Source organism: Gorilla gorilla, chromosome 18, assembly GCF_029281585.2.
Source record: "Gorilla gorilla gorilla isolate KB3781 chromosome 18, NHGRI_mGorGor1-v2.1_pri, whole genome shotgun sequence".
Classification (NCBI taxonomy): Eukaryota; Metazoa; Chordata; class Mammalia; order Primates; family Hominidae; genus Gorilla; species Gorilla gorilla.
Window position 1 is genome coordinate 111,959,129 of NC_073242.2, and position 27,716 is coordinate 111,986,844.

At 51.8% G+C, this 27,716-nt stretch overlaps 1 protein-coding gene across 2 annotated transcripts in view; it reads left to right on the forward strand.

Moving 5' to 3' along the window:
- Nucleotides 1-245: 245 nt before the first annotated feature.
- CMIP (c-Maf inducing protein) overlaps nucleotides 246-27,716 on the forward strand; it is a 266,184-nt gene continuing 238,713 nt past the window's right edge. For both annotated transcript variants that reach the window (XM_031002719.3, XM_055366753.2), the window contains exon 1: nucleotides 246-999. In XM_031002719.3, coding sequence (XP_030858579.1) covers nucleotides 700-999 — 300 coding nt within the window. In that variant the 5' untranslated portion in view covers nucleotides 246-699. The remainder of the gene's footprint in view (nucleotides 1,000-27,716) is intronic.

Here is a 27,716-nt window from a genome sequence, read left to right on the forward strand (position 1 = left end):
AAGCGGGGCGGGCCGGGGCCCCGCGGGGCTCGCCCGCCCCAGCCCCCTCCCCAGGGGCTGCCCCTCCCGTCGGGCCGCGCCTCCCCGTCGTGGGCCGCGACCCCGCCCGGAACGCGGACTCCGCCCGCGAGAGGCCGAAGCCGCCGCGGCCGCCGCCGTTGCCGCCATTGACGTCAGAGGGGCGGGCACATGACCCTGCGGGGACCAATCGCGCGGGCGCCCCGGGCTCCGCGAGCCCGGCGCGCGGCCCGCCCCGCCCGCGGCCACTCTCGCCCGGACGGCCGCGCGGACACACGCTCTGTACACACGCGCGCGGCGGCGCGGGGCCCCGAGACACGCCCGCCCCCACCTCGCCGCCCTCACCCCGGCGCCCGCCCTCCGCGCCTGGCCCCGGCCCGCCCTCGGCCTCCCCCGCCCCTCCCCGTCGCCCGCCGAGCCCGGTCAGCCGCTGCGAGCATGCACCCGACGAGCTAGGAGGAAGCCCGGAGCCCCGCAGGAAGCGCCGAGGCCGGCCCAGCCCGCCGCACGCGCCGCCCCCCGCGGGCAGCGCCCCCTCCCCTGCGGGCGCCCCCAGCCCCACACCCCCCCACCTTCCCGGGGGGTGGGGGGGTGCGGGCCGCCGGATCCGGGGGCCCCGCCGCCCCAGCAGCCCAGGACAGCCCCTTCTCCCCGCCCCCAGCCCCCTCCCCCGGCGCGGCCATGGATGTGACCAGCAGCTCGGGCGGCGGCGGCGACCCCCGGCAGATCGAGGAGACCAAGCCGCTGCTGGGGGGCGACGTGTCGGCCCCCGAAGGCACGAAGATGGGCGCCGTGCCCTGCCGCCGGGCTCTTCTGCTTTGCAACGGGATGAGGTACAAACTGCTGCAGGAGGGCGACATTCAGGTCTGTGTCATCCGGCACCCGCGGACCTTTCTCAGCAAGATCCTCACCTCGAAATTCCTGAGGCGCTGGGAGCCGCACCACCTAACGCTGGCCGACAACAGCCTGGCGTCCGCCACGGTGAGTGGCTCTGCGCGGCTGCACCCCCGCCTCTCCTCGGGGCCCGAGATGCGCCCTCCCTGGCTGCCCCCTGGCGCTGCACCTGGAGCCCAGGGCCTGGGGGGCGGTGGGGGGTGCCGGGGGAACGGGGAGAACCAGGGCGCCTCGCTCCTGGCCTGCTCGCGGGGCTCGATTTTGGAGTCTGAAGCCCAAGCCAGCCGACCGGGCTCGGGAGAGACCCTTAAAATGCTGGAGACTCGGCCCACCGCCAGGCTGGGTGCCTGGGGACCTTCTGCCCCCAGCTCTTGTGTTTCTGGTGGCTGGGACTCGAGGATGGACCCGACGCTGGGCCCTGATGGTGGTGGGGGTTCTCTCTGGAAGCCCCTGGCCCATCTGGATCTGAGGGGTGGGGGAGGGGAAAACAAAATACCACCCCTCAGATTAAAAAAAAAAACAAACAACACAACAAAACCTCCAAACCCCCAAACCCAAATAATTTCCACAAGCCAGTTCCTCTGTTTGGTTTACCCGTCCTTTATTCTCTTTCCTGCCAGGGTTGGCAGGCAGAACGGGGTGCTTCCCTTTCTGAAAATCTCATTCGCACGTTGAGAGGTTGGAAGTGGAGGGGGAGGGGACAGTGGTCCTGGAATATCTCAGGACCCAGCGGTGGTCGAGTTCTAGCCTAGAAGCTGCTTGGTGGAGCCCTGGTCCGGCATTGTCTGTAGAGTGTGTGTATACGTGTGTGTTTTGTTGCTGGAGGTTTAATTTTGTTATTGTTTTTAAGTACATGGGTAGGACTGGGTCAGCTGGATGAGTCGGAGAGGAAAAACCATTGATCTGTTTCTGAAATCAGATCTGCAAATGGTGGCCTTCTTCGTACGTGGAGAAAGACAGCTGTGGTGGGGTCGAGGGGAGAGTGGGGGTGGCGGGTAGGAGCCTGAACAGGATGCTTTGTGTTTTGAAACAAGGACAGTTTCAAATACCGGCTGTGGCTTGGGCCTGAGGCTTGCCGTGGGGGTCCCATCCTCATTGGAGGGGTAGCTTGTCTTCCCCAGAATGCACACTCCTCCCTGGGGCCACCGTGATCCTGTTTACTAAGCGCAGTGGGAGGGGGCCGAATCCACTGCCTGCCCACACCTGTGCCAAGAAAACCCAGCCAGGAAATAGGGTGTCGCTTACATGGCATGTCACAAACGTGTAGCGTGTGTAGACATTTCCCTGGCATCCATGTTCCCTTGGCGGTGTGTCACAGGCCATGACACATGCCCCAAGGAATGGGGAGGGGGGAAAAGTTAGCTGAAGAATCCTACTCTTTGAACCAATCCCCCACCCCCCACCCCAGAGCGTTGCAGCCCTCGAGGACTTTTATTCTGAATTTGGGGTCCGACATGCTTAGAGCACCTATTTTCTCTTTCCTGTGGGCACGTTGGTGCAATATCTGCAAAGACTCCTTTTTCAGGGAGGATTGCTGGTCGCGGGGAGGCGGCCCAGTCCCCGGTCAGGCTGGTGCATGTTCTCAAGCCCGTCCCGCGCCACAGGCCGCAGCATTTGGCTTTCCAATGGATGGAGGGGGAGAGAGCCTCCGAAAATTTGCCGGTGTGGAGTGTTTCTGATGTGGGGAGGAACTGGTCACCGCGGTGCCCCCTGCCTGGAATCTGGAGACCCCAGATCTGGCTACAGAATTTTCACTTGGCTCAGAGGGACTTTATTGGGCTTTTTTTTTTTTTTTCCTCTTACACTCCACAAAATGAAGGGTTGTTGGTGGTGGGGTAGGAAAATGGTTAGAAGGAACAGTGACCTGCCATGGGAAGGCCAGGAGGAGCCCCTTCTCCCTCTGGGAGAAGCCAGGAGTGAGTGTCCCGCTGCTACCGTCCTCAGTTTACGGAAAGCCAGCTCTCGAGGCTAATGCCTCCCCACTTACCTCCGATTGCTCAGGAGGTATATCTGAGAGAAAGAGGGAAGGAAGAAAGACCTGAATAGCCAGAGGCCCCTTGCTCACCTTGGCCAGCCCAGGTAGGTGGCACCATCGGTAGTGTGGGCCTCTCTGGAAAGCACCTGTCTAGTACTGGGGACTGAGGCTTATCCATGGAGCAAGATTCCTCTTGGCAGAGCCATGCTCTGGTGTTGGGAAATGTGGCAAGAGGAACTATAAGGAAGTGTCTGATGGACTGGCATAATCCCCTTTCCGCTGCCTTTCATCCCCAAGCATTGCAGTCGGGGGGGGGGGGGGGGGGGGGGGGTGTCCTTAAGTCTTACCCTTGCCCTCTGGTGGGCTCCCGGGGGCCTTGCCTCAGGGCCTGTGAGCCTGGAGGTGGGGCTGTGAGGGCTGGCCTGGCTGGAGCGCTGGCCTCCCGGGCAGAGGTGAGGTTGGGACTGCCACCAGGGCTCTTGTCCCATCATGAGACACCTGGTTGGTGTCCAGGCTCTCGGGGAAGCAGTGGAGCCCCTGTGGGGTTTCCCTGAGGCCTGGACATTATGTAATCTGTCTGCGTTTTATAGTGCGGCCCAAGCACTCTATTGAGAAATATGAGCCCAAATAAAACAAAGGTGAATTTGAGTGCAGTTCCCTAGAACAAAAACCCTTTGCAGTCCTGTGGCTTCGCAGCAGCCCCTGGCCCAGCCCTGAGCTCCCGATATTCCAAGTATGTTTCCTATAGAGTCATATCCTTACTTGAAATATCAGTCATCCATATTTTAAGCCGTCTACACAGCCCAACTCAGAATCATCTGGTAATTATCTGGTTAATTGTATGGGCTTCAGGAACAAGACCCAGAGTGATTGATAGGGATTCAAACCGATAAACAAACCAAATACTCTTTTTTGCCCAAACCTTTTGCAGTCTGTCTCCATTGATCCAATTAACTGAATCTGAGAGATTTAAGACCATGCTTCCAGGAGCACATCTGCATCAGGCTGGGATGCAGGCATATTGGGGCTCCCAGTCCCACCTGCTGGGTGACACCAGCTAGGTACACCTTTTAGTCTGGGGTCCAAGGGACCTGATAGCCCTCCAGGCTGTCTTACCGGTGGAGCCAGCAGCCTCACCCACCTGGCCTGCCTGTAAACTTTGCCTCCTGTGGGATCAGGTCGCAGCTTGCCCTGCCCTGGTCTCCTGGGCCAGTTACTGATTAAATCCTTGCAGAGCCAACAGCGTGCCTAATGTGGCTTGTGACGGCCGCCAGGTCTGATGCACCCTGTGCTTGGAGACTTTGGATCCGAAATGCTCGTAAACAAAGGAGGAAGCAGATAGGCGACAGCTGACTTGGGAGGGGAGATAGGGAGGCCAGGCCCCCCTCCCTGGGGGACCCAGGACTGCACCTTTGTGGGGAAGGGCCTGTCTGCCCAGGCTGTGGCCTGAATGTGGTGCCCCATTCCCTCTTTGTACCCAAACTTCCCAGTTCCTGGGCCTCACTGGCTCTTCATGGCTGGTGATGGTCGTGTTGGTTGTAAATGACAGCCAGGGCAGCCAGGGGTTCTGCATAAGCGGCTGGGTTCGGCAGGACCAGAATCCATTTTGCTGCTCTCGTCTGTGGGTTGAATTTGATCACCTGCTAGACATGTTTGTCCGTGGGCAGAGGGCTTTGTCTGTAGGCTTTGTTTCTTCTGCACCACAGAAGTACAAATAAGCTGCCTACCTTTTATTTCATCTTACTTTTAAGAGAATGTGGCACACGGTATTTCAGAATGGTGGATCCACTCAGAAAGTCCTTTATTCAGGGGTCGGGGCACAGGTGACAGTAGTGTTCTTTATTCTCAAGCCATAATTCATCAGTGGCTTGTTTTTAAATTTTCACCACTCTGCTGTTTGATTGCAGTGTTTCCGGGCATCTTGATATGGATGGGAAAGGAGAAGCCACCTTCATTCTCATTGGTTTCTTTAGTCTGGTGTTTTCTTGGTGGGGAGCAGCTATTTTCTGAACTTGGACTTTGTTTAGCACAGGCTTACTGCATGCCTACTGTGTGTCACTTGCTGAGCTAAGAGTTACACATCCACATGGCTTGGTTTCAACTTAAGAATTAAAATCTATGTCCTCCAGGGTAGCCACAGATCCCACGAGAACTCATCTGTGCCCACATGCACGCATGTTAATTGCTTTTTCACTTTTGTTACATACCCCCCTTCCCCCCATGTGCCTAGCCTGCCTTTAACTTATTTGATGTTTTTTGTGGCAGTAAACACACAGATTTTTCCCCCCCTTTCCATGCCATTTGTCATAGGAGGATTTTGGAGTGTATCAAAATTGTTTCCTAGACAATTTGTCTGATTGGAGGTGGGGGAGGGGAGGGGCTGAGACAGAGAGGAGAAAAAGTCAAAATTCTCTGTAAATTGCAAACGTGGTCTGCCTTTCCCAGGCTGTAATAAGTAAGTGCATTTTAAGGAAGGAGTAAGTTGTGATGCTCCCATTTGCCTGGTGCAATCTGAGATGCCTCTTCCGGCCACGGCAACATCATGCCAGTCCAGGTAGAAGGAATTTCACTGCATGTGGCTGAGCTTTCCTGCAAGTGGGTGACAGAGGTGGCAGTTGCTGCTGGCTTGGGCTGTTTGGCCCACAGATTGACTGGTGTGGCGGCCCTGCCTGCTCCTTAGTGTCTCATCGGGCAGTGAGAGGGCATTTCTGGGGCACTGTCCTGGGCAGGGCTCAGCGGGACCTGGTAGAAGGCAAAGCTGTCCCAGGGCACCTCAACTGCTGCCAGCCAGGACTGACTCATCTTGAAGGTACCCAACTGGTGTTTTGTTGGCATGGACATTATAGGGGGTCAGCTTACACCTTTGATTAAAGGAATACATGAGATTAAGTGAGGCAGCCTGATATGGGGCATCTCCGCTGTGGGGCAGAACAGATTTGGGTTTTGCGTTCTCATGGCGCTGGATCTGGATTTGAAGGGTGCAGTTTCCTGGCTGTGTGACTTTTGGTGCTTTGCTTCCCCTTGCTGGGCCTTGTTTTTCCTCCTCCTTAGGGAGAGCACCTCATGTCTAGGGTTGCTGTAAGGATTGGAGAGGATAGATAAGCACCTACTAGTATAGTCAGCATACAGTGACCAGGATTCCAATTCCTGTTTTGCTAATTGCCCTGAAAGAGCTTCATGACTTTCTGCACAAATGGAAGGGATTATTGTTACCTAAAAATGGGTAGCCTCCAGAGAGTTCCCTGAGATGAATAGTGCATTGGGGAAAGTTAGGGGTATTTAGGAGGTCTCATAGGTAGGAAGGCAATGAAATTCTTGCCAGCAGTTTAAGAAAAATTCCTTGCGGGGCATAGTCTAGTTTCTTAAAATAAATTACAAAAATTGAAATACTCATGTATGCATCAGGTAGATTTGATTAGTATAACAAGGTGTTTAATGAAAAATGAAGCTTCCCTTACTCGACGTCCACACAGCCCCTAGTGGCCCTCCTTGGAGGCAAACACTGCTGCTCATTTCTTGTGTATCTGGACATGCATGCACACAGCTGTCTACCGTGGTTCTTCACTGGACAGAATATTTTGGAGACCCTCCATGCGTGTGCAGCTGCCTTGTTCCTTTTCATTGCTGCATAGCGTTCTTTTGTAGAAGTGTATCACAGTAATGTAGGTAGACCCTCCCCTGTTGATGGGCATTGAGGTTAGTCCCAGCCTCTTTGATATGGTTTGGATGTGTTCCCACTTAAATCTCATCTTGAGTTGTAGCTCCCATAATTCCCTTGTGTTGTGGGAGGGACCCAGTGGGAGATAATTGACTCATGGGGCGCTTTTCCCCATATTGTTCTCTTGGTAGTGAATAAATCTCACGAGATCTTATGGTTTTATAAGGGGAAACCCGTTTCGCCTAGCTCTTTCATTCTCCTCTTGTCTGCCACCATGTAAGACGTGCCTTTCACCTTCCACCATGGTTGTAAGGTCCCCCCAGCCACGTGGAACTGTGAGTCCATTAAACCTCTGTCTTTTGTAAATTGTCCAGTCTCAGGTATGTCTTTATCAGCAGCGTGGGAACGGACTAATACACTCTTGTTCCTTGAAAGAAAACATTTTCTATTTTTACTGAATGGAGTTGTCTCTATTTTGATGTTCTTTTGCTTAATTCTTTGGGATGGGGGAGCTGAGCCTCCTTTTGAAGAGGGAAGGGCAGTGTTTCCTGGGGTTATTGCTACCTGGAGTCATGCTTTGTTCTGGCTAAAGGTCACCAACCAGGGATCCCCCTCAGAGGGTCTGGCCACTTGGTCTTCCCTGCAGCTGAAGGAACATAGGTGACCAGGGGGCTCTGACAAAGATGGGCTGACTTCCACCCTCAGAACAAGGGTCTGTGCAGCTCCACCTGAGGGCATTGCTTTTTGTTCCCTGACTTCCTGCTTTCCCCAGGATGGAAGCCAGGCCACCCAGCCCCATGGTGGAGAAAGAGAGGAAGTGAGAATTTCTCTTCCTTGCTCTTGGCTCTGGTGATGAACCACCCAGTGTATTCAACAGGCACCGAGGGAGACTGTGCGCATTTTGAAAGGAAGCTTCGCTTACATCAGCAGAGCCCTAACCGAAGGGTGATGAGACGTGCGTGTGGGGGAGGTGTTTGCTGTGTGTATTGAGGCAAAGGAGATGGCAGAGAAAATATTTCTGGTGCTGAAATTGGTTCCTGACTTCAGTAGCCATTTCGTTACCCCTCCCGTGTGCACAGCGCTCGTCCTGGCATTTGGGGTGTGCAGTGAGGCCACAGGAAGAGAACACGGCAGACCCAGGGGAGTAGGGGAGTGAGACCTGGACTTTGAAATCAGACAGGGGAGCTTGAATCCTGCTTCTGCAATGTCCCAGGTGGTGACCTTGGGCAGGCCCCCTAGCCTGTGTCCTTATCTGTAAAGCGAGGATCAGAGAAACTTCCTCTTAGCATTGATGTCAGGGTAAGTGAGGTGAGGCCTGGCGGTGCTTTCATGCCTCCATTCAGCAGTTAAGTGTCACCGTTCTAGGCACTCAGAAGAAAAGAGGAGCCTGCCCTCGTGGAGCCTGTGTTGGTGGGAGTGGACAAACAAGTAAGTTAAGAGCAAGTAATTATAAAATCCGATGACAGGGATCGTGGAGAAAAGCAAGCAGGGTGGGGCGAGTGGTGGACTGCTTTGTACATAGTGGTCAGGGAAGCGGGTGATAGGACTTCCAGGGGGAAGAGCGTTTCAGGTGGAGGGAACAGCAATTGCAAAGGCCTTGAGGGAGGAGATCATCTGTAGAAATCACCCAGTAAAGTGGCTTGCACCTGGTACATGCTCTATGATTGTCAGTTTCCTTCCTCCTGCTCTGTGGAGCTGTTATTATCTGTTTAAAAAATTAATGAGTATGTAGAATGTGCGAGGTGCTGGACACACAGGCAGCTCCTTGCCCCGTAAAGCTTCCATTCTGTTGCTTCTGTTGTGTGTTTTTTCTTTTTTTTTGTTTTTTGTTTTTTGTTTTGCAAACCTGGCTGCCTCCCAATAAATAGTGAAGAATAGCCCTTGTAGCAGTGCCTTAAGAGATTCTTAAATGACAAAGCCCAGCAGAACTTTGAAAACGCAACTCCCTTTGTCCATAACTACACTCTAAGGATCCTAGGATCTAGAACACACTAGTGCTCTGATTCACCTCTGGTTTTGCCAGCGAGGAAGTGGTGAGGGGAAGTGTGTGGGCAAAGACCCTTGCAGCTGGCTCAGCAGCCCACCTGGGATTCAAACCCAGACTCCTGCCTTCCCATGGCATCCTTTGTTCGTGGCTCTACTGCTTTCAAGCTACTGTCAGAAATGGTAGGGTGGATGGAGCGACTAAACTGATTGTGCTGGGCGAACTCTTTTTGGAGGGAAGCGCGTGGTCTGGATCGTCTGGTCCCTGGTGGATATAGGATTTGAGTGTATGGAATCAGACAGCCATCTGGGTGCTTCCCTTGGGCTGGGCTGGCTGCATCCAGCTCAGGTGGGGTCATATGGAGAAGGAAGATCACACCGGGACTGCTGCTAGCTTCTCTGGGTGTCCTGGGCCAGTGCCAGTTTCCTTAGAGGTCCAAGATATCTGAAAATTGGAGCACACAGTCTGAGCAGACCCAGGCCTGGCTCTCCTCCCTCACATGTTGGCTCCCTGTGTGGACTAGGTGACCCTGTTTACCAACACACACACCGGTGTGAGGCTCTGCAGGGAAGGAGAGCCACGGGTATGGAAGGGGCTGTGTGTTCACCAGGCAGGCTAGCTGCCGTAACATGCAGCCCTGGCATCTGGGTGGCTTCATGCAGCCCAGTTCTTGCAGTCCTGCAGGGGTCTCCCGAGGGTTCTGCTCCCTCTTTTTCTTGTGAAATGGTTCTGCCCTCACCTAGGTCCTTCATTGTTAGGGGGATGGGGAAAGAGTGAGCACCACAGCCAAGCCGTTTGTAGGTCTGGCTGCTTGGTTGGCTAGAACTCAGACACACGGCCACACGGAGTGCAGGGGAAGACTTGGGAACATGGTTTACATGTGCGTCTGGGAGGAAGAGGAGAGCATGGAAGCGATGACTACTCCCACCCCAGCATCCTTGGGATGCAGCAGCAGACCTTGAGGTCTCCAGGGTGCCAAGAGCAGAGCTGCTTCCCTAGAAAGGAAATTCACATGACCGTGGTCTCATCTGGTTCCTGGGTTTGAGGTTAGTGGCAGTTCGGCCAAGCTTGCAGTCTTCTCTGGTGGGGAATAAAGTAGGGTAAGCAAATCCATTGTAAGAGATGGACCTATATGTTCCTGGTTGCAACGATATTTATCGTATCCTACTGTGTGCCGGGCACAGTGCTCATTTAATTTTCACAACAATCCTGTGGGGTAGGTGTTTATTCCCATTTTACAGATGCTCTAATGGAGTCTCAGATAAAGAGAGCTGGGAGGAAGAAGAGTTTAGTGTCAAAGCCAGGTCTGACCCCGTGTCTGTGTGGGTCCATCAATGTATATGCACCTGGTAGATGCACATGAAACTATTTCAGCCTCCTGCAGAAACATCTTAGGTAGAAATAAGTGAGCTTCTCAGTTTAGTGTTTGCCAAGGTTGGCGGACATTCCTTTGTGATTTTGTCAAAAAAGTTAAGGGAACCGATGTGGGAAATTGAATGCCAGCTATTCGTAAAGGGTAAGCATTAGGTGTGTAACTTGAACACCATATATTATTTGTGCAAATTGAGTGTTCTGGGGCACTGTTCTTGCATAGTGAATGCTCTCAGGCATGGCACTTGGAAAGTCAGACATACTCTTCCCTCCCAAGGGACTCATAGTTAAATGGGGGTATTACAATTATGATACACCATAGAACAAAGTACATTGCTTAGAGAGGTTTATGTCTTGTCCTGTGTTTGGACGGAGGAAGAGACGCCATCATGGTGGTGGGGAGTTTCAGGAAGGACTTCTTTGTAGGAGACAGGCATCTGGATGGAGAGGTAGGATGGAGACTGATGGAGATGAGGGTGGCAGGTCGGAGGTGGGAATGAGCAGAGGGAACACTGAGCAAAGGGACAGGCCAGAGCGGCTGGGCACATTCCGGGGGTCTGTGCGGTTTTTATGGGGTGGACACCATAAGACAGCATAGGAATTAAAGATAGAGGTGGGTTTGCCTCCTAGAGCAGAGTCTACCAGTGTGGGGTGATTAATGCTGGGTAAACCCGTGCATCCTGGGGCGGGTGGTGCTTTACGATGCAGAGAGACTAAGGACTGGCCCGCCAGCCGGGAGCCTGGGATGTCACAGATTGGAAGGCTTAGGAGTGCCGGGATCTCCGAGTCGCCAGGACCAGGCAGTTAGTCACAGTAGTGACGGTGCAGCGGCCACTCATGTGTGATTAGTGTGTTTCCTCTTGCCAGGGGCTGTGCTATGCAGGTTTTATCAGTGATCCCTACAACCCAGTTAGATACTGTTACTCTCTCCATTTTACCGATGGGGACGCTGAGGCACTGCCCCTCAACAGACATCATTTGGATGAATGAACAGCTTGCCTAGTTGGGAGGTCCGTCCTGTTGGAAGGGGAGAGGGACCCACGGAGAGGGAGGCGCAAGCCCAGATCTCTACCCCTCCACTTCCTTGTAACCCCACGGGCCTCTGGCCCTCTGCGTAAGAGCGAGTTGTACCACTCCCCTGCTGCAGGGCTCTGTCCGTACTGAAAGAAGGTGTGCAGGGGATTGCGTGCGTGGTGTCTCCAACACATGGCCCAGCTGTGGTGCACACAGCCTTTCTCGGTATGGACACAGGCCCTAGGATTCCAAGCCCACCCCTGTGGCCTGTGAAGAGTGATGGTAATGGTGTCAGGCTGCTGGGCTCAGCCTGGTGAGCTCCTGGTGGGCTTTCCACTAGAGACCCCTGCTACTCCAAATCCCAGGCCTGAGCTGTGGCTCACAGGGCCCCTTTCTTGAACCTTCCTTTCAGGGAGGCCTGGTGGGAAGGCCCCGCCTAGGCCTGTGCTGTCTCGAAGGTGATCCCATCAGGCTGGAGCTCAGGGCCAGGGACACAGTTGGGCACCTTGTAGGCGACGCAGGAGTGGCGCTCTGCTTCTTGTCTGCAGTGGGTGAAGTGCAGTGGGGTCTCAGCTGGCGGGTTACGGGGGCAGGGCTGCCCATTGGAAAGGGGAATGATGACTTGTTGACATCTGTTTATCGCCCTGGTTGGTTCATGTTTCACGACCCTGTGACTGAGGCTTGCTTCAGGGTGGGAAAATGGAAGAGCTCGAACTGTCCCAGCAGGCTGGTGGCGACTGAGCTCGGGGAGTCCCAGCAGGGCCAGACAGAGCCCAGAGCCAGATGATAGTCATGTCCAAGGTGAGTGGAGGGGACCGCAGGGTAATCATGACCATTTCCTCCAGTCACTCTCAGACCTTTAGGCATGTGCGCATTTCGTCCTCTCATCAGCCCCATGAGGCGTTAGCAGGGGAAATGGAGACCTCAAGAGTTTAAGGTTATACAGCTGGAACCCAGGCAGCCTAACTCCAGAGCCAGTGGCCTCCAGATGTCACGACAAGTCCCTAGTGGGGTGTGAGCACAGGAACCCTGGCAGCAAGGGCCGAATCACCAGCAAGGCAACAGTAAGGATAGTGAACACTTACCCGGAACCTGTTTTATGCCAGACACTACTTGAACCCTTTGTGCAGATGTACACTCACCTAATCCTCACGATGCCCCTGCGAGTTGGTGCTGTCATTGTCCCCCTTATACGGATGAGCAAACTGAGGCCCGGAGAGGAGAGGTCCCTACTTACCCAGCTTGTAATTATGGAGCGAGGATTTGACCCCAGGCTGTCTGGCTCCAGAGTATCACTGCATGTGGCTGGTAAGCAGAGTTTTGGGGCTACAAAGCAGAATGTCAGAAAGGCCCAAAGTGGCCAGGCTGGCTGTGAGCTGAGAGGAGGGCCTTGTGGAAGGGAGAGCGTGTGGACAGAGCAGAAGGGTCTACCCTGACTGGACTGGGGCCCCTTCCGGGAGCTTCCTGGGCCAGCTTCCTGCAGACCCGTCTCCGGAGGAGCCGTGGCAGAGGATCGCTTCTCACCTGCCCTCGTTGAACCTGGGGTGGTCACCTCAGCCTCCTCGCCTGAGACCACCTGACCCTGCAGAGCGCTCTGTCACAGCTGGTGGTGAGGACTGGATCACAGTGAGCACGAAGTTCAAAGTCTACTGTGGAGCGAGCCTCCTGCCTTGTCTGGCTTCTGGCCTCAGCTTCCCCATGCCTCTGACCTTTGGCACATGCCTCTTCTTTCTGCTTGGAACCCCTCCGACCCCCCCGCCAGTCAGTGGTTTTCCAGGGCTACCTTCCCCTGTTGGAGCCAGGGCGTGCTCCCCTGTGGTGCGGCACCACCCCAGCTGGGCAGCCAGGGCGCCTTTGCCTCTTGCCTTCTCCACTCCACATTTACCTCCCCTCTCTTGTAAAAGCAAAACTGAAGCCATCATACAGGGATGACGACAATCTTACAAAATCAAGAAGAAAAAAAATCCTCCCAGAATCTCACCACCTGGAAATCACCCGTATTAACCATGTGGGGTGGAGCCATCTACCCTTTCTCCTAAATGAGTGCGTGTGACATAGGTACACAGGGAGCAGGAGGAGCTTTTATTCTAGGTTGGCCTCCACCTGCCAGATGCTGGCCCACTGCTCCCCACAGTTGTAACAACCCGTGACATGTAACAAGCAGGCTCTGCCACATGTCCCCGGGGGGCCACATTGCCCCTGGTTGAGAACTGCTGTGTTCATTCATTTAATCATCACACCCACCTCGTGAGGTCCCATTTTCTGGGGCAGGCAGGGGCTGCCCGGGCTGGCATGTGACAGAGCTGGGAACTCCTGCACCATCCCACAGTCACCTCGTCTCTTCAGAACTGGCCCACAGGAGTTTTCAGAACTGAAAAACAATGTGGGGGCCTTAGGAGCCCTGTCCCCATGTCTGGCATGGTGTGGGGCCAAGAGCCGGTGGGCCACGGCACCCCAGGCCCCCAGAAGGAAATCCCGGCTGGCCTGGGTGTTGGCAAGCTCCCCCCTACCTTTGATCCCTCCCAACTGACCTCCCCCTCGCTGTCCCTGCCTTCGCCCTGATGACTCAGGACTTCAGAGATCTGGGTTGTTGAAAAGGGGAATTACATCATGCCAATAAGAGAGAGGGGGAGAAATTAGCATTAGAAAGTTTTGGTGTAAGGAAACATGACTTCAAAACCTGCTTCTTGTGCCCTGTCTGAATTGAAGCAGGTTTTTGGGGGAGATGAGGAAGTGGGGAGGAGAGGGGATAGGGACCCTGGCTTCTCACCTCTTCTAAAGAGGCCTTCATCTGTTTGACCCCAGACCCATCCACGGCTGGGCAGTGGGTCCCTCTCCTTTTTATAGCTGAACCCCATCACCTGGAAGACTATTAAAAAGCAACGTTCTGGAGTTGGCATGCAGGTTCTGCCCGGAGGCTTGGTGAAGGGGGGTAGGGGTCAGGGAGCACTGCAAAGACGAACAGTCTGGGGTTCTTCTGATGCCCCCAGTGGTAAGCAGGGCACCCTCTCTGGGCCAGCACAGCCCTGGCTGGGGGCATGACTAGAGGAGGGGATCCCGGCTGATCTCAGTCCCACTGGCCTCCACTGGGTGCTCCTGCGTAGGGCCCTCCCTGCTCAGCCATTCTGGGAAGCTTTGCTTGAAGGGGATCAGGAAGGAGGAAACCCCCTGCCTCCACTTTGAAACCCGCACACTGTTTCCCCATTACGTCTTGCAGGGAGGTGGAGGCGTTAAATCCCCTGCCTGCCCAGGTCAGTCCTTCCCTAAAACAGGACACTGATCGGGCAGGGTGATTAGGAGGGCTGGCCAGGCTTTTTGATCCAGACATTTCATGTGAGGCCATTTAACCAGTGGTGTGATCCAGCTCTCAGTTTCCTCATCTGAAAGCTGGGGATATAAGAGTAGCCACTCCCCAGGATAAAGGGGAGAATACATGGAATTCTGAGAATAAAGGAGAGAATACATGGAAAGTACTTAGTAGAGTGTGGACACATGGCATGTGCTCAACAGATGTTTGCTACCATCATCATCATCATCATGACCCCTACCATTACTGTCATCTCCGCTGTCACCATCACTGTCAACATCACCGTCACCGTCACCATCACTGTCACCATCACCGTCACTGTCACCGTTACCATCATTGTCATTACTGTGGCTACTGCTTCTCTTGTGTTGGGTTTGCCACCTGTATACCTTCCTGCTTCCTGCAGGACTGTGAGCTTGAAGGCAGGGTTTGGGTCCGTTTTTCCAGGAATACCTGATGTCAATAAAGGCCTTTGTCTGTTGTTGCATGGTGGGGGACCTTGGCACCCAGGCTGTGAAGGGACAGGAAAGTCTCACAGTTTTCTTGGAAACCTTCTGGTGACCTTGGAGTCAAGGGAAGCTCTTCTTGGGTGTGCCCGTGGCCCTGTGCTGTGACCCCGCGCTGTGACCCCGTGCCGTGACCCTGCTCCGTGACCTCAGGCACCATTATTTGGAATGGGCTCTCAGCCCCTGTCCTAACTCCAGCCACCAAGCTCCCAACCCAAGCAAGATGGAAACCCGCCGTTGTGAGGATTAAGATATTATTGGTGGTTTTCACCTCAGCTTTCAGCAGCAGTGCTTGGGAAATAAGATTTTGATCTCGGAAAATATGATTTAAAAACAGAATTGAAAGTCGCTTTTATTTTCTAAACGATATTGCCCCTGACGCATGCACTGCCTCTGACTGGTGGCCTCCGGTCTGAGCACACCCGTGGGGGAAACTGCGTAGCAATTCCAGGGGTGTGCTCTCTGGATTTTATAGACTTCCACCCCAAGCAGGCCCTGCCTTTGATCCCCCACTCGGGTCTGCAGTGACAGAGCACCTGCTTTAGACCAAGCCCAGGAGGCTGCTGCTTCTTTGGGGAATTGTCTTAGCCTTTCCCACTCTTAGGAGGTGGCCTTGTCAGATGCCAGCTGAAGGGGCCTTCTTCCTCCGAGCCCTGCTGGGCTCACCTTTGAATGCCACAAACCAAACCCATGGACCAAGGGGACTTTGGCCACATCCCAGTGTCCCCTCCAGTGGGGAAGGGAAGTTCCTTTCCTTCCTGTTGTGTGAGGGCTAGGGGCACTGAGTCCCTACAAGGCCTCACCATGGAGGCTCTGAGAGGTGAGGTTTGGCTCCCCTGGCCACCCCAGAGTGAACACAGGGCCTGTGTGTCTTTCTTTGCCTCTGGGCCCATGTTCTATTCTTTCCAGCCTTTGCCTTGGAAACCCCACCCTCCATTCTTTTCTGCTCCCCTGCCTTCTGGGTGGGTCTGGCCAGTGGAGAGCCTGGGGGAGATGGAGGATGGGAGGAGGGTGAGTGGGCTATTTATTCCCTCCTCCCTTTTCCTTCGGGGTTGCCCTGGGTGGGTGGCGTCCCTCAGCCACTCCTGCAGTCATGTCACTCCCTCTACCCAGGTTTTTCTGTAACTGCTCCTTCCCCTGCAGTGTCAGGCCCAGGGATAGAAATACATGGGGGAGAAATGAAGTGACTGCTGTCCTGGTTTGCCCAGGACTGTCCCAGGTTTTTGCGGTGAAAGTCCTGTGGCCCAGGAAGCCCCTCAGTCCTGGGCACACTTGGACGGCTGGTCACCCTAGGTAGAAAAACCATCTTTTGTGCTTCCCCTGTACGCTGCCCATGCCTTAATATATTGTCCTTTTGTGAAAATTTCCTCAAATCGCACCATTTTGCATCTGCCATCTGTTTCCTCCCAGGACCCTGGCTGATGCACCAGGAGCTTGAGGAGATGGAGTGGTGTTCAGAGCCTCTTCCCTTTAGAGTTCAGAGCAACCAAATGGGCATCATGCTGAACGTGGGAGAAACAAAAGAATCTCTTGCACTTGGACTCTTCTGAAAATTTGCCCCCTGCAAAGAAAAATGGTGGTGGTGGTGATGATGATGATGATGATGGTAGTGGCCATTTCTTTGCCTACTCACTGTGGCCTTGTTGTGAAGAACTTTGATGCCCTGTTGTATGTGATTGTTATGACAATCCCGTGCAGTTTTTCAATGATGAAGGAAACTGAGGCTTAGAGAGTTGGAGTAATCTGTGAAGGCTCAGGATGGGCAAGAGGTCCCGCCCAGGTTTGAACCCAGATGCGAGGTTACCACGCTTCCTGGTGAGGTGTTTTACAACTAAGGCCAAGCCAGGCAAAACCCATTGTTCTGCAGCTTCTGGCTTGGATTGGGTGTCTTGTTGAGTATGTGGGCAGTGGATCTGATGTTTTCCACTTCCTCACATGTGGCAGGGCTGTGTGTGTGGAACATGAGGGGCTGGCTGGGCAGACAGCCTTGATTTGACTGAATTCAGCCATGGCCCATGTTGGAAAATGTTAGCCTATTTTTCCTTCTCCATTTGCCCCTTCCCCCTTTTTCTGTTTTTATAATTAGAATCAGAGCCAGCCATAGTTGGAAGAGAACTTGAAGTTCATGTAGTTCTGGGATGGCAAATAAGTGACACATGTGCTGCCACTCCTCATTGCCTTGACTGTGGTAGACATTGCTAATCAACCCTAGCATAATTAGTCTTCCCAGTGAGCTCAGAGACAGCCACTAATAATCAATTGTTGTTGGCATGCAACGGGGACCCTATTTGCCATTCTTGATGTAGCCCAGCTTCTATCACTGCATAGATTAGGAACTTAAGGCCCAGAGTCGTTAAATGACCCTGAAGGGAGCCAGTGGGATTTTTGAAGCCTTCTCCACACCAGGGTGTTCGCTCTTAAGAGATGATTTTGGGTTAAACAAAGTGTGGTATAGAGGAAAGCACCTGGGTTTGCAAAGCAGTGCCTGGATCTGGGTTCACATCCCAGCAATGCCTCTTGTTGCTTGTAACTCTGGGTAGATCACATGAGTTCTCTGACCCTCATCTTGGAAACCGAAATTCCGATCCCTACATCCCAGGATTGTGAGAATAAATGACATGGTATATTTATCCAACATTCAGCACTATGTGCTGGGCACCGTTCTAGGCATTGCGTGTTGCGGTGAGCTGCATAGGCAGTTCTCATGGAGCTGGCTGCCCTCATAAAGATGAGGCTAGTTTTCTTCCTCTTTCCTTCTTGGAAACCCATGGAACTGTGTTGTCATCATTATCTTTTACTTCTCTTCTGTCGTATCCACTTAAATTTTGGTCCATTTCTGCATCCCATGACTTGCTTTGGGAAGTGATTTATTTTTTCTTTCATTCCTGGTCTCATTTCCATTCTTGTGTCTGGGTGGATGGTCAGTGAGTCCTTTGTCACAGTCACAAAAAATCAAAATGACAGAATATTCCCTGCTGAATGGATGTTCTGGGATACTGGGTCTAGATTTGGGAGTGACATACTCCCTTTGAAAATGTGCTGAAAGCTATGGATCCTTGGGCTGGCAAAATGGTAAGACAGAGCAGGGCTTATAAAACTTAGCAACTATGTGTTTTTTAGCATCCATAATATAGGCATTCTTAGGGATTCATGGACACCTCCCTCTCCAGGGCAATAAACCAGGCTAGGGGGTCAGTGACGCTTCCCCAGCAGGAAATGGAGCTTTGCACAGAAATAAACATGTGAGTGATAAAAAAAAAAAATGTTTCATTAAGTAGAAAGATCAAGGTTTTTATTCAGAGTTTTGCTCCTTTGGCCAGGTAAGTGTGGGGCTGGTCCCTGCAGCGTTTTCTGTACTTGCTTGAGCTGTGTTTAGTCTTCTTGGTTACGGTGAAATATTTTTTCTTTTATCCCAGTCTGGAGTTTCAAGGTTGGCACTTCTTGCCCCTGAAATGTTTGTTTTAAGATTTAGAGCAGTTCTTCACTCTCTGATAAGGTGTAGTGCATCACTGGAGCTGCTTTGTGATTGAGTCCGAGGGCTGTTCTGCTGGAATCAGGCAGATGGTGGCTCACTGCTCAGCTTTGCCCTGGCTCTCAGTGTGACCTTGGGCTGCCTCACCTCCCTGACCTGTAAAGCAGAGGGACAGAGTGACCACAAACCCTTGATGACCAACGATTAAAGAATACTAAGCATGAGAAAATATGCCCAGGGAGTATCCACAGAGGCAAAGGCAGTCTTGGCATTTGAACGCCTGGAATTTGGGAAGTATGGATCCTTTACTGAGTCTCTATCGTGGAGGCTGCCTGGCAAATTCAGCTGATGTGAATGGAGCATTGGACGATGAGTGCAGGTCTAGTGCGCTCCTTCCTTCTGGATACCAAGGACTTCACCTTCAGCATTGGTAAGCAAGCATCACTAAGAGAAGCTGAGGGTTTTCCTTGGTTGTTAACATTTTAAGGACCCCAATAAACAAGTTTCCTCATTGTCTTTGTTTCTCCCCACGTTAGCTGGCCCCGATCTTTAGCCACACCCTAGAGCAAAACGTCACTTAAATGACTAGAGAGGGACAGGGTTCCTTGGGGCCATTTCAGATTTAGACATGGAATTTTTCTGGGATAATTCCTTTGCCACTGAATTTTGCATTTGCATGTTCTAAAGCCAAAAAAAGGAGTTGAACTTTCCCTTTTGTTTGCTTCGTTACTCCCACTACGTTTGGCGGGACGGAGGTTGTGGTTTTTATTCTCAGATTCGTTTTTATGAGCATGCCATGCGCATGGAGTCCTCTCTCCTCCCTGAGGATTTTGTAGGACGATTCAAGCCGGCTCTCTGCCCAGCTGGGTACCGATTGCCAGGGCTGGACCGGGTGAAATAATGGAACCCGCCATTTCTCAGGCACCTATGATGTGCCAGGCACTTATTCAGCCCCCTGGGTGGGCAGCGTCCCTGTGTTACAAGAGAGGGGACAGGTTCCCCAGGCCCTTGGCCTCCAGGGTCCCATGGCTGTGGGTTGTAGAGCTGCGATGCAAACCCATGTCAGGCCGACTCGAGCTCGTGTGTCTTTTCCTAGGCTCCACTGCTTTTCCTGAGACCTCAGGGGACTTCCCAGGTGTCCTTTATGTGCCCACTCTTGTATGGTTCCACCTAAGGAAAAATGAAGTAGGTGTTGGTTGGACAACAAGGCAGGCCTTGGAGAGTTCTCCTTCATTTCTCCTGCCCCTCAGCCTCCTTACCAAGCTTGAGTGCAGCCAGGATTTTCCTAGTCCCTTGAGTTACCTGGCCGGGGTGGCTTTTTCCAGGCAGCCAGCTCAGGGAAGAAGCTAGGGCTCCATCCACCTCACCTATGTGATCTTCTGAGGGAGCCGCAGCCAGTGTGTAAGGGAAGCAGGGGTAGAGACAGTAGCTTTGTCATTAGTCTCCGCATTTCACAGGTGAGAAAAGGAGTCTCCCAAGGGAAGTGGCGTGGGCACAGTGAGAGGTGGCTGGCTAAGCCAGAGCTCTTCCTAGTGCCAGCACCTTCCTAGAATTAGCTGTGAGACTGAAGAGAGGAAAGATGAGATCTGGTCACAGGCTCCACATCTGGTCCGATGGGGCCAATGCCTTGATTTCACAGTTGGCGAAACTGAGGCCCAGGTAGAGAGACTGCCCCAGTCGCTGTCCCTACCTCGGTACAGCATGCTGTTTTCTCACTTTGTCTATTTGATGATGCAACCAGGAAAATCTTGATCAGGGAAGAGTGAAGGTCTCATTCATTCATTCATTCATTCATTCATTCATTCATTTTGGCAGCTGAAGTTCTGAGGTTTTAAAAAAAATTTTTTTATTGTGGTAAAATATGCATAACACAATACTTATCATTTTATCCATTTGTAAGTGTACAATTCAGTGGCATTAAATACATTCACAGTCACCACTGTCTACACCCAGAACTTTTTCATCATCCCCAGCATAAACTCTGTACCCATTCTCTCCTCGTCCCAGCCCCTGGTCACTGCTGTTCTACTTGCTGTCTCTATGAGTTTGCCTATTGAAGTACCTGAGCTAAGTGGAATCATACAGTATTTGTCCTTCTGTGTCTGGCTTATGTCACTTAGTGTGAGGTTTTTACGTTCCCCCCATGTTTAGCACATGCCAGAATTTCCTTCCTTTTTAAGGCCAAATAATGTTGCATTGACTGGATAGACCACATTTGATTTATCCATTCTTCGGTCGACAGACACTTGAGTTGTTCCCTTGTTGGCTGTTGTGGGTAACGCTCCTGTGAACATTGGTGCAAGTATTTATTATCGTCCCTGCTTTTGGTTCTTTTGGATATACATCTAGGAGTGGACATTTATTTTTTAAAGATGTTCACCCCTCTTACCCATTACCTAAAGAACTCAGGTTTGTTGTAGCACAGTTAGATAACGCAAATAAACAGAAGAAAACAAAATCCACCTAGAATGCCAACAGCCAGAGATGATAATTAACATTTTTGTAGGGCGTTCATTTGCATGTGCCGTTTTTTCCATCCATACTTGATGATGCTGTACCTGGACAGTCTTTGGTGTTGTGGGCTGGATCTTCATTTAGAAACATATATAAACCAGGCCTGAGGCCCTGCCGTGGAGGGAGGGGATGCCAGCTGGACTTTTACTACCACCAGGTTGCGTCCTTGATAGGGGCAGGATGCACCCCGTGTCTGACGCTGTGTCCTGCTGTGCTTGCTTCCTTTTCCTGTTCTCTGTCCCCAGACTGGACCCCGTACGTTTGTCACCAGTCCCTAACACTCACTGTCCCAGGAAGGCTGCCTCGCACAATGCCTGGTTGTGGTTAGTGCTCAATAAGTATTTGTTGAATGAGCTAATAAGAAATGATCGATTGAATGAACGAATGAGAGAAATTCCCCAGCGAGCTGACCTTGGGCCTGGCTCAGCTGAACCGTGAGAGGGCCTCTCTGGCTAGACCATTTCGCCTGTGGAGGTGACTGGGCAGAGTGACCCAGCACGGTGAGCTGTCCTTGCTGTCATCTGTGGGAAAGGCAGAGGTTGTGCCTGTGGCCCTGGCTCAGACAGCAGGGCCCTGTGAGTTCCCTCGCTCCAGACCTTCGCTCAGGGTCTTCTGGGTGTCAGGTGCCTGGCTGAGGGCTGGGCTGTGGGGTGAACCAAACACAGCCCCACTAGAACACCTTCGTTCCAGTCGGGGAGACAACCCTTGCAGAAAAGAAGCTGGCAATTTCAGGTAGCAAGAAGTCGATGATGAAAAATACATCTTTGTCCTTTCCTTTTTCTTTTCCTCTCTCTTCTTTTCATTTTTTTTTTTTTTTTTACTTTTTATTTTGTCTTTTTTTTTGAGGTAGGGTCTCGCCCTGTCACCTAGGCTAGAGTTCAGTGGCACAATCACAGCTTGCTGCAGCCTCAGCTTCCTGGGCTCAAGTGATCCTCCCACCTCAGCCTCTTGAGTAGCTGGGCCTACGGGTGTGTGCCACCACATCCAGCTAATTTTTAAATTTTTTGTAGAGACGGGGTTTTGCCATCTTGTCCAGGCTGGTCTTGTACTCCTGCGATCAAGTGATCCTCCTGCCTTGGCCTCCCAAGGTGTTGGGATTACAGGCATGAGCCACTAGGCCTGGCCTCTTTCCCTTTTTAAAAAAATTATTTCATTTGGCTGTTTCTTGGTTGATTGGAGGCCAGGGATGTGCAGTTGCTGTGTCTGAATCTTAGCAGCTCTGCCACTTACTAGTGATGATCTTGGCAGTGGTTTTGAGCTTGGCGAGCCTCAGTTTCCTTGTCTGTGTAACGAAAGATGGGGGTGTGTCTACATCACAGGGTTATCATGAGGCATAACTGAGACGTTGCTCAGGAAGCACTTCTTATTGGTATTACTTATGAACGGGCCATTATTGCATAATGAATCTGATGGCTACATGGTTTTGAAATTACAAAACCAATGCCATCCAATTGATTGGTGATCTGCCTGGGATAGGAGCAAGTTAATGCATTGACCATGGGGGACTTAGCACAGCACCGTTTCCCTGGGAAACTTTGGCTGAACCGAATTTGTTCAGCCAAAGATTCTGCCTCCTCTCTGGGAACTAGGAACAAAAGGGCCTTGCTTGAAAGAGGCTGTTGTTCCTTCACCAAGTTTAGAAAGCCAAAGTTCAGTTTCTGCAACCAGTTCCAGGAGTTATGTGGCAGGGCTAGACTTTTTCCTTTTTTCTTGTGCCTAATTTTGGGCCAGTTCTTCTGGTTAGATGATTGAGATGACCAGAACATACAGGAAAATAAACAGAAACCCCCAAACTGCCCTTTGAAGCTGTCCATTCTCGCTGGGCAGGAACAAGGATCTTCTTGGGCTCTAGAAGTTTTTTTTAGTTGAGCGAGTTTCCATCCCACCAGGCAGGGGGCTTAGGCGAGGTTGTGTGATGTAGGCCCACGCCCTCGGGCTGGACGTGGACCCATGTTTGTCACCGGTCCCTGACACTCACTCTGGGACCTGGGCACATCCCGCAACCAGTCTGAGTGCCCCAGCCTTGTGTTCCCATCACAGATGAGGCGCTTGACAACCTTCTGCCCCGTTGGGAAGGTGGGACAAAGCCTGCCTAGTGAGGCAGGGGCTTAACATAGAGCAGCCTCTATAGCAATGCCCCCAGCAGCGGTGCCTCTCCACCTCTGTGAGGCTCCCCCAGTTTCTCTTTCCCCCGTAAAGGCCTGCTGTGAGAAGATGAGAGGATTTGAATGCGCCACCCTCAAAAATGCCATTTATACCCCAAGTTTGGTCTGGAAAAAAGAGGAATTTAGTGTTTTTACTTTTCCTGGCCTCTTCTCTTTTGCTCCGTTATTTTTTTCTTTTTCTTCTTCTTTTTTTTTTTTTGAGATGGAGTCTCGTTCTGTCACCCAGGCTGGAGTGCAGTGGCATGATCTTGGCTCACTACAACCTCTGCCTTCCAGTTTCAGGCGATTCTCGTGCCTCTGCCTCTCGAGTAGCTGGGATTACAGGCATGTGCCACCATGCCTGGCTACTTTTTAAATCTTTATTAGCAATGGGGTTTCGCCATCTTGCCCAGGCTGGTTTTGAACTCCTGGACTCAAGCAATTCACCTGCCTCGGCCTCCCAAAGTCCTGGGATTATAGGTGTGAGCCACCGTGCCTGGCCTTCTTTTTTTTTTTTTTTGAGGCAGAGTCTTGCTGTATTTCCCAGGCTGGAGTATGGTGATGAAATCACGGCTTACTGCAGTCTCAACCTCCCAGACTCAAGCGATCCTCCCATCCCAGCCTCCCCAGTAGCTGGGATCACAGGAGTGCACCACCATGCCCAGCCCTTGCTCCTTTGTTTCTAATGTGGGGCTCCTGTGGTCCTCTAGTCCAGGTGAACAAGACTTTGAAATGTACGATCAGAGGCAACCTTTTGGGTAGCTTTTTGGAGCCCAAGATAATGAGTGGGCTTTCCTGGGCAGGGGCCAGAGGGCTGGGGAGGCAGAGGGCCATGGTTCTCTACGTTCATCTCAGGCTCCCGAGCCTGTCTTCAAGATAAACTGTAAAGTGTGCTCACTCTCCCACTGCCCACTCAGACCCCCAGGTGATGTGTCCGTTTTCTGGAAGTAGAGCGCAAACTCAGAGAGAGGCTGGGGCTGGAATTCCAGCTCTGCTGCCCCATCTGCATGAGTGTCCCTCTCCTTGCGGGTAAATTGAGGGCAAGGATGGAACCTTCCACACCTTGTAGGGTGAGAACGAAGTGAGAAGTGAGCAGATACGCCCCAGGCCTCTCACAGGGGCCTGCGCGTGCCGTGCCCTCTGTGCTTTCAGAGTGTTCTCTCATTCAGCAGTTAGGCATCGTGCCTGAAGCATGCCCTTATGGGGCAGCTACTGGGTACCAGGCATTGTGCTAAGGGTTAGGAGTGTGGAGACAACAGCATGGGAGAAGAGAGTTATGGACAATTGCTTCCAGTACCCGCAAACGAGGGTGACTTAGGGTGGGCACTTGTGGGAAGCAGCAGGGTCCCTGGAGAGAAGGCTGCTGATCCAAGAATGGGTCTGCTTAGGCCAGGAGGAGAAAGCAGGGAGGAGCATTCTGGGCAGATCACAGCATTGGGAAAGTCCGAGGGGCCTGGTGAGGCCTGGCACACACTCCATGGGCCTCAGGTGTATTGAGTGGGCTGGGAGCTGGTGGAAGTGTGGAGGGCGGACCCAGTGAGCTGCCTGCATGCTGGCCTTGGAACTTTGGACTTCAACATGGAAGCCGAATTACAGGAAGGCCCCATGAACGTCTTGTTCTTTCCTACCCCGCTTTGAGAGGACCTAATTCTTTGCCCCGATTTGGATCAACCTTAGGCCCAAGAACCTGGGAATGGCTGAGCTGATCAGGAGGGTGGGGCCCAATTCGTTGCCAACAGGGAAATGTCCTCTGTCCCTCAACCTTTGACGTTGGTGGGGAAACCCAAAGGGGCTGGCAGCCCTTGGGGTCATTCTGGACTAGAAGCATCTAGACCCAAGATAATGCAAAGAATTGTCACGTATAGGAAAACTGGGATCAGCCCAGGCCAGTAATCAAAACAGCGTGTCGGAAGTTCTACCTTGGGCTCTGCCACTTGCCTGCTGTGTGACCTTGGTCAAGTAACTTCACCTCTCTGAGCTTTTGTTTTTCATCAGTACAGTGGGGCAGATAGCGGTACCAACTCCATGGGCTTCTGTGAAGGATTCAGTGAGATAATGCACATCTGGTGTTAGCCTTGTGTCTGACACAGAGAAAGTATACAGGAAAAACAGAGGGCTCTTATTACTGCCGTTACCACTGTCATTGCTACTGTTACCAAGATTATAGAGGAGGGGACCTGACTACACCCAAGGTCTGAGGGGCCAGAGAGGGCTTCCCAGGGCAGGTGACTTCAGGCTTTGGAGTCAGACCTTCTTAAGTGCAGGCTTTGCCTGAACTGTGGATTCACAGTTCTTCAGAGAACTCACTATGTGTGACATTGGGCAGGTTAGTTATTGAAATTAAGTTGAGCATGTTATTTACATTCTGATTACGTTAGTTAAACTCTACCTGGAAAATGGGATAATAACACCCAACACCCAGGCTGCCGTGGGAGTATCAGAGCCACCAGGCCAGTTCTGTTTGAACATTTCCCTGAATGTTTTGGAGGATGGGATGGGGAGGGATGAGGAGGGCCTTCTTTGGGCTCCTCCTGTCTGCTGCACCCTTGACCTTGTCTGGTGTCTGACAGCAGCAGCAGGTAAAGAGCAGGCCTCAGTGATCTCCTGCATTTCCTCCGGCCCTCACTGGGAGCTCTTGCCTTGCCTGACAGTTCACCAAGTACTGTGTACTATCTTGTGCAGAAATCATGAGCAGGAGGAAGAACAAACCACTTCCTCTACAACCTTCAGATTTATCAGACACAACTTTTGACAGTTTCAGTTTAAAGAGAATTTCAAAAGAAGATGTTGAAAGCAATAGGGAAATAAAGCGGCCCCTGGCCTCAGCTCTCTGCTGCTTCCACATTTGAGACAAAGGCGCCGCAGGGATGCTGGGAGAGAGCCCCAGCGGCTCAAGAGGTGCCCCATCCAGGCGCCCCGTCCAGGCAGCTTGTGTCCAGAGCCTTCTTTGCACGTGCAGCCTGCTGGCTGTGGTGGCTGGGGTTCTGGGCATCTGCAGGGTGCTTTTCATGTCCTGGGAGTAGTGGCGTTTGCACAGAGGCCGGGTCACAGAGACAGATGTTTCAGAAGTTTGACCTCAAAACAGCTTTCTTTTCCCTTGGGTTGTCTGGAGAAAGTGCTAAAAATAAGGCTGGATCTGAGCAGGCGCTGCTGACAGGCCGCCTGGAGGTTCGAGTCCACCATGAAGGTGGAGTCTTGGGGTTATACTGGCTGGAGCCATAGGAAATTGAGATTTTAAAAAGCTATTAAAAAAGATTATAAATGAGATCTTGCTGTGTTGCCCAGGCTGGTCTTGAGCTCTTGAGCTCAAGGGATCCTCCCACCTTGGTCTCCCATACTGCTGGGATTACGAGCATGAGCCACGGTGCCCAGCCAAAATTGGGATTTTGTAAGTAGAAAATGATTAAATATTGGTTCCATATAGTTTGTAAGTAAACACAGTTCTTGACTTCCTCATGTCATCTCTTCGCTGTAGCCCTGAAACTCCTAAGATCAGTACAAAAAGAAATCCTTTATTGGGAAAGAAAAGGGAGTGTTATGATTGGTGTACATACACATAGGCACACACATATGCATACACACATGCACACAGGCACACACATGTGCATACACACACGCACACAGGCACACATGTGCATACACACATGCACACAGGCACAACGCGTGCATACAAATATACCCACATGCACACACACATACACATAAATGCATGTAGACATACTTGTGCATATACACATATACATGCATACATATGTACATATACACGTATACACATAGGCACAATACATGCATATAAATATACTCACATGCACACACACATACATGTACACATACATGCACACATAGAAATACATATACACATACCATATATACTTGCTTGTACACACATACAGGCACAATATATGCATATAAATATACCCACATGCACACATATGTACACATACATAGGTATAGATACACACATGTGTACATGTATGTGTATATGTGTGCATATGTATGCACGTACAAATGCATACACACATACACATGTACATGCACATACATTTGTACATGCATATGTACATATACACGTGTATACAGACATGCACACAGATACATAGGCATACATATACACATGTGCAGACATGTAATACACATACCAGTGTACACATACACACATGCGCACACACACATGCATACGCAAATACACACACACACACAGTGATACAGTAGTCCCCCTTCATCCTTGGGGGATATGTGTCAAGATTCCCAGTAGATGCCTGAAATGGTGGAGAGTACTGAACCCTACATAGACTCTGTTTCATCCTACGCGTACATACTGGTGATAAAGTTTAATTTATACATAAAATAAGGGTGACTTGAACACAAGCACCATGATACCATGGCAGTGGAATTGATTACAGAGAGGGCTGCTGAGTGACTCACAGGCAGCTAGGACATGCAGTGTGGACAAACTGGACAGAGGGAGGACTCACGTCCTGGACAAGATGCAGCAGGACAGTGTGGGTTTGAAGACTAAAGAATTGTCTGGAATTTTCCACCTAATCTTTTTAGACTGCGGTTGACTGTGGGTCACTGAAACCGCGGAAAGTGAAACCGCAGGTAGGGGGACACTGCTGCAGGTGCACACACAGATTCACGGACATGTACATGCATATGCACTCAACGCATATGCCGTGTACACACACACTCACGCACATGCACATGTGCTCTCAGTATACACATGTACGCACGTGCACACAGGTACATCCTCACCCGCCATCTTTGACATCTCACTTATTGCATTTGTGTTTCTGGTATATATGTAACTTTGGGCAAGTTGTGTGACGTCTCTGCCTCAGTTTCCTCGTCTATAAGAT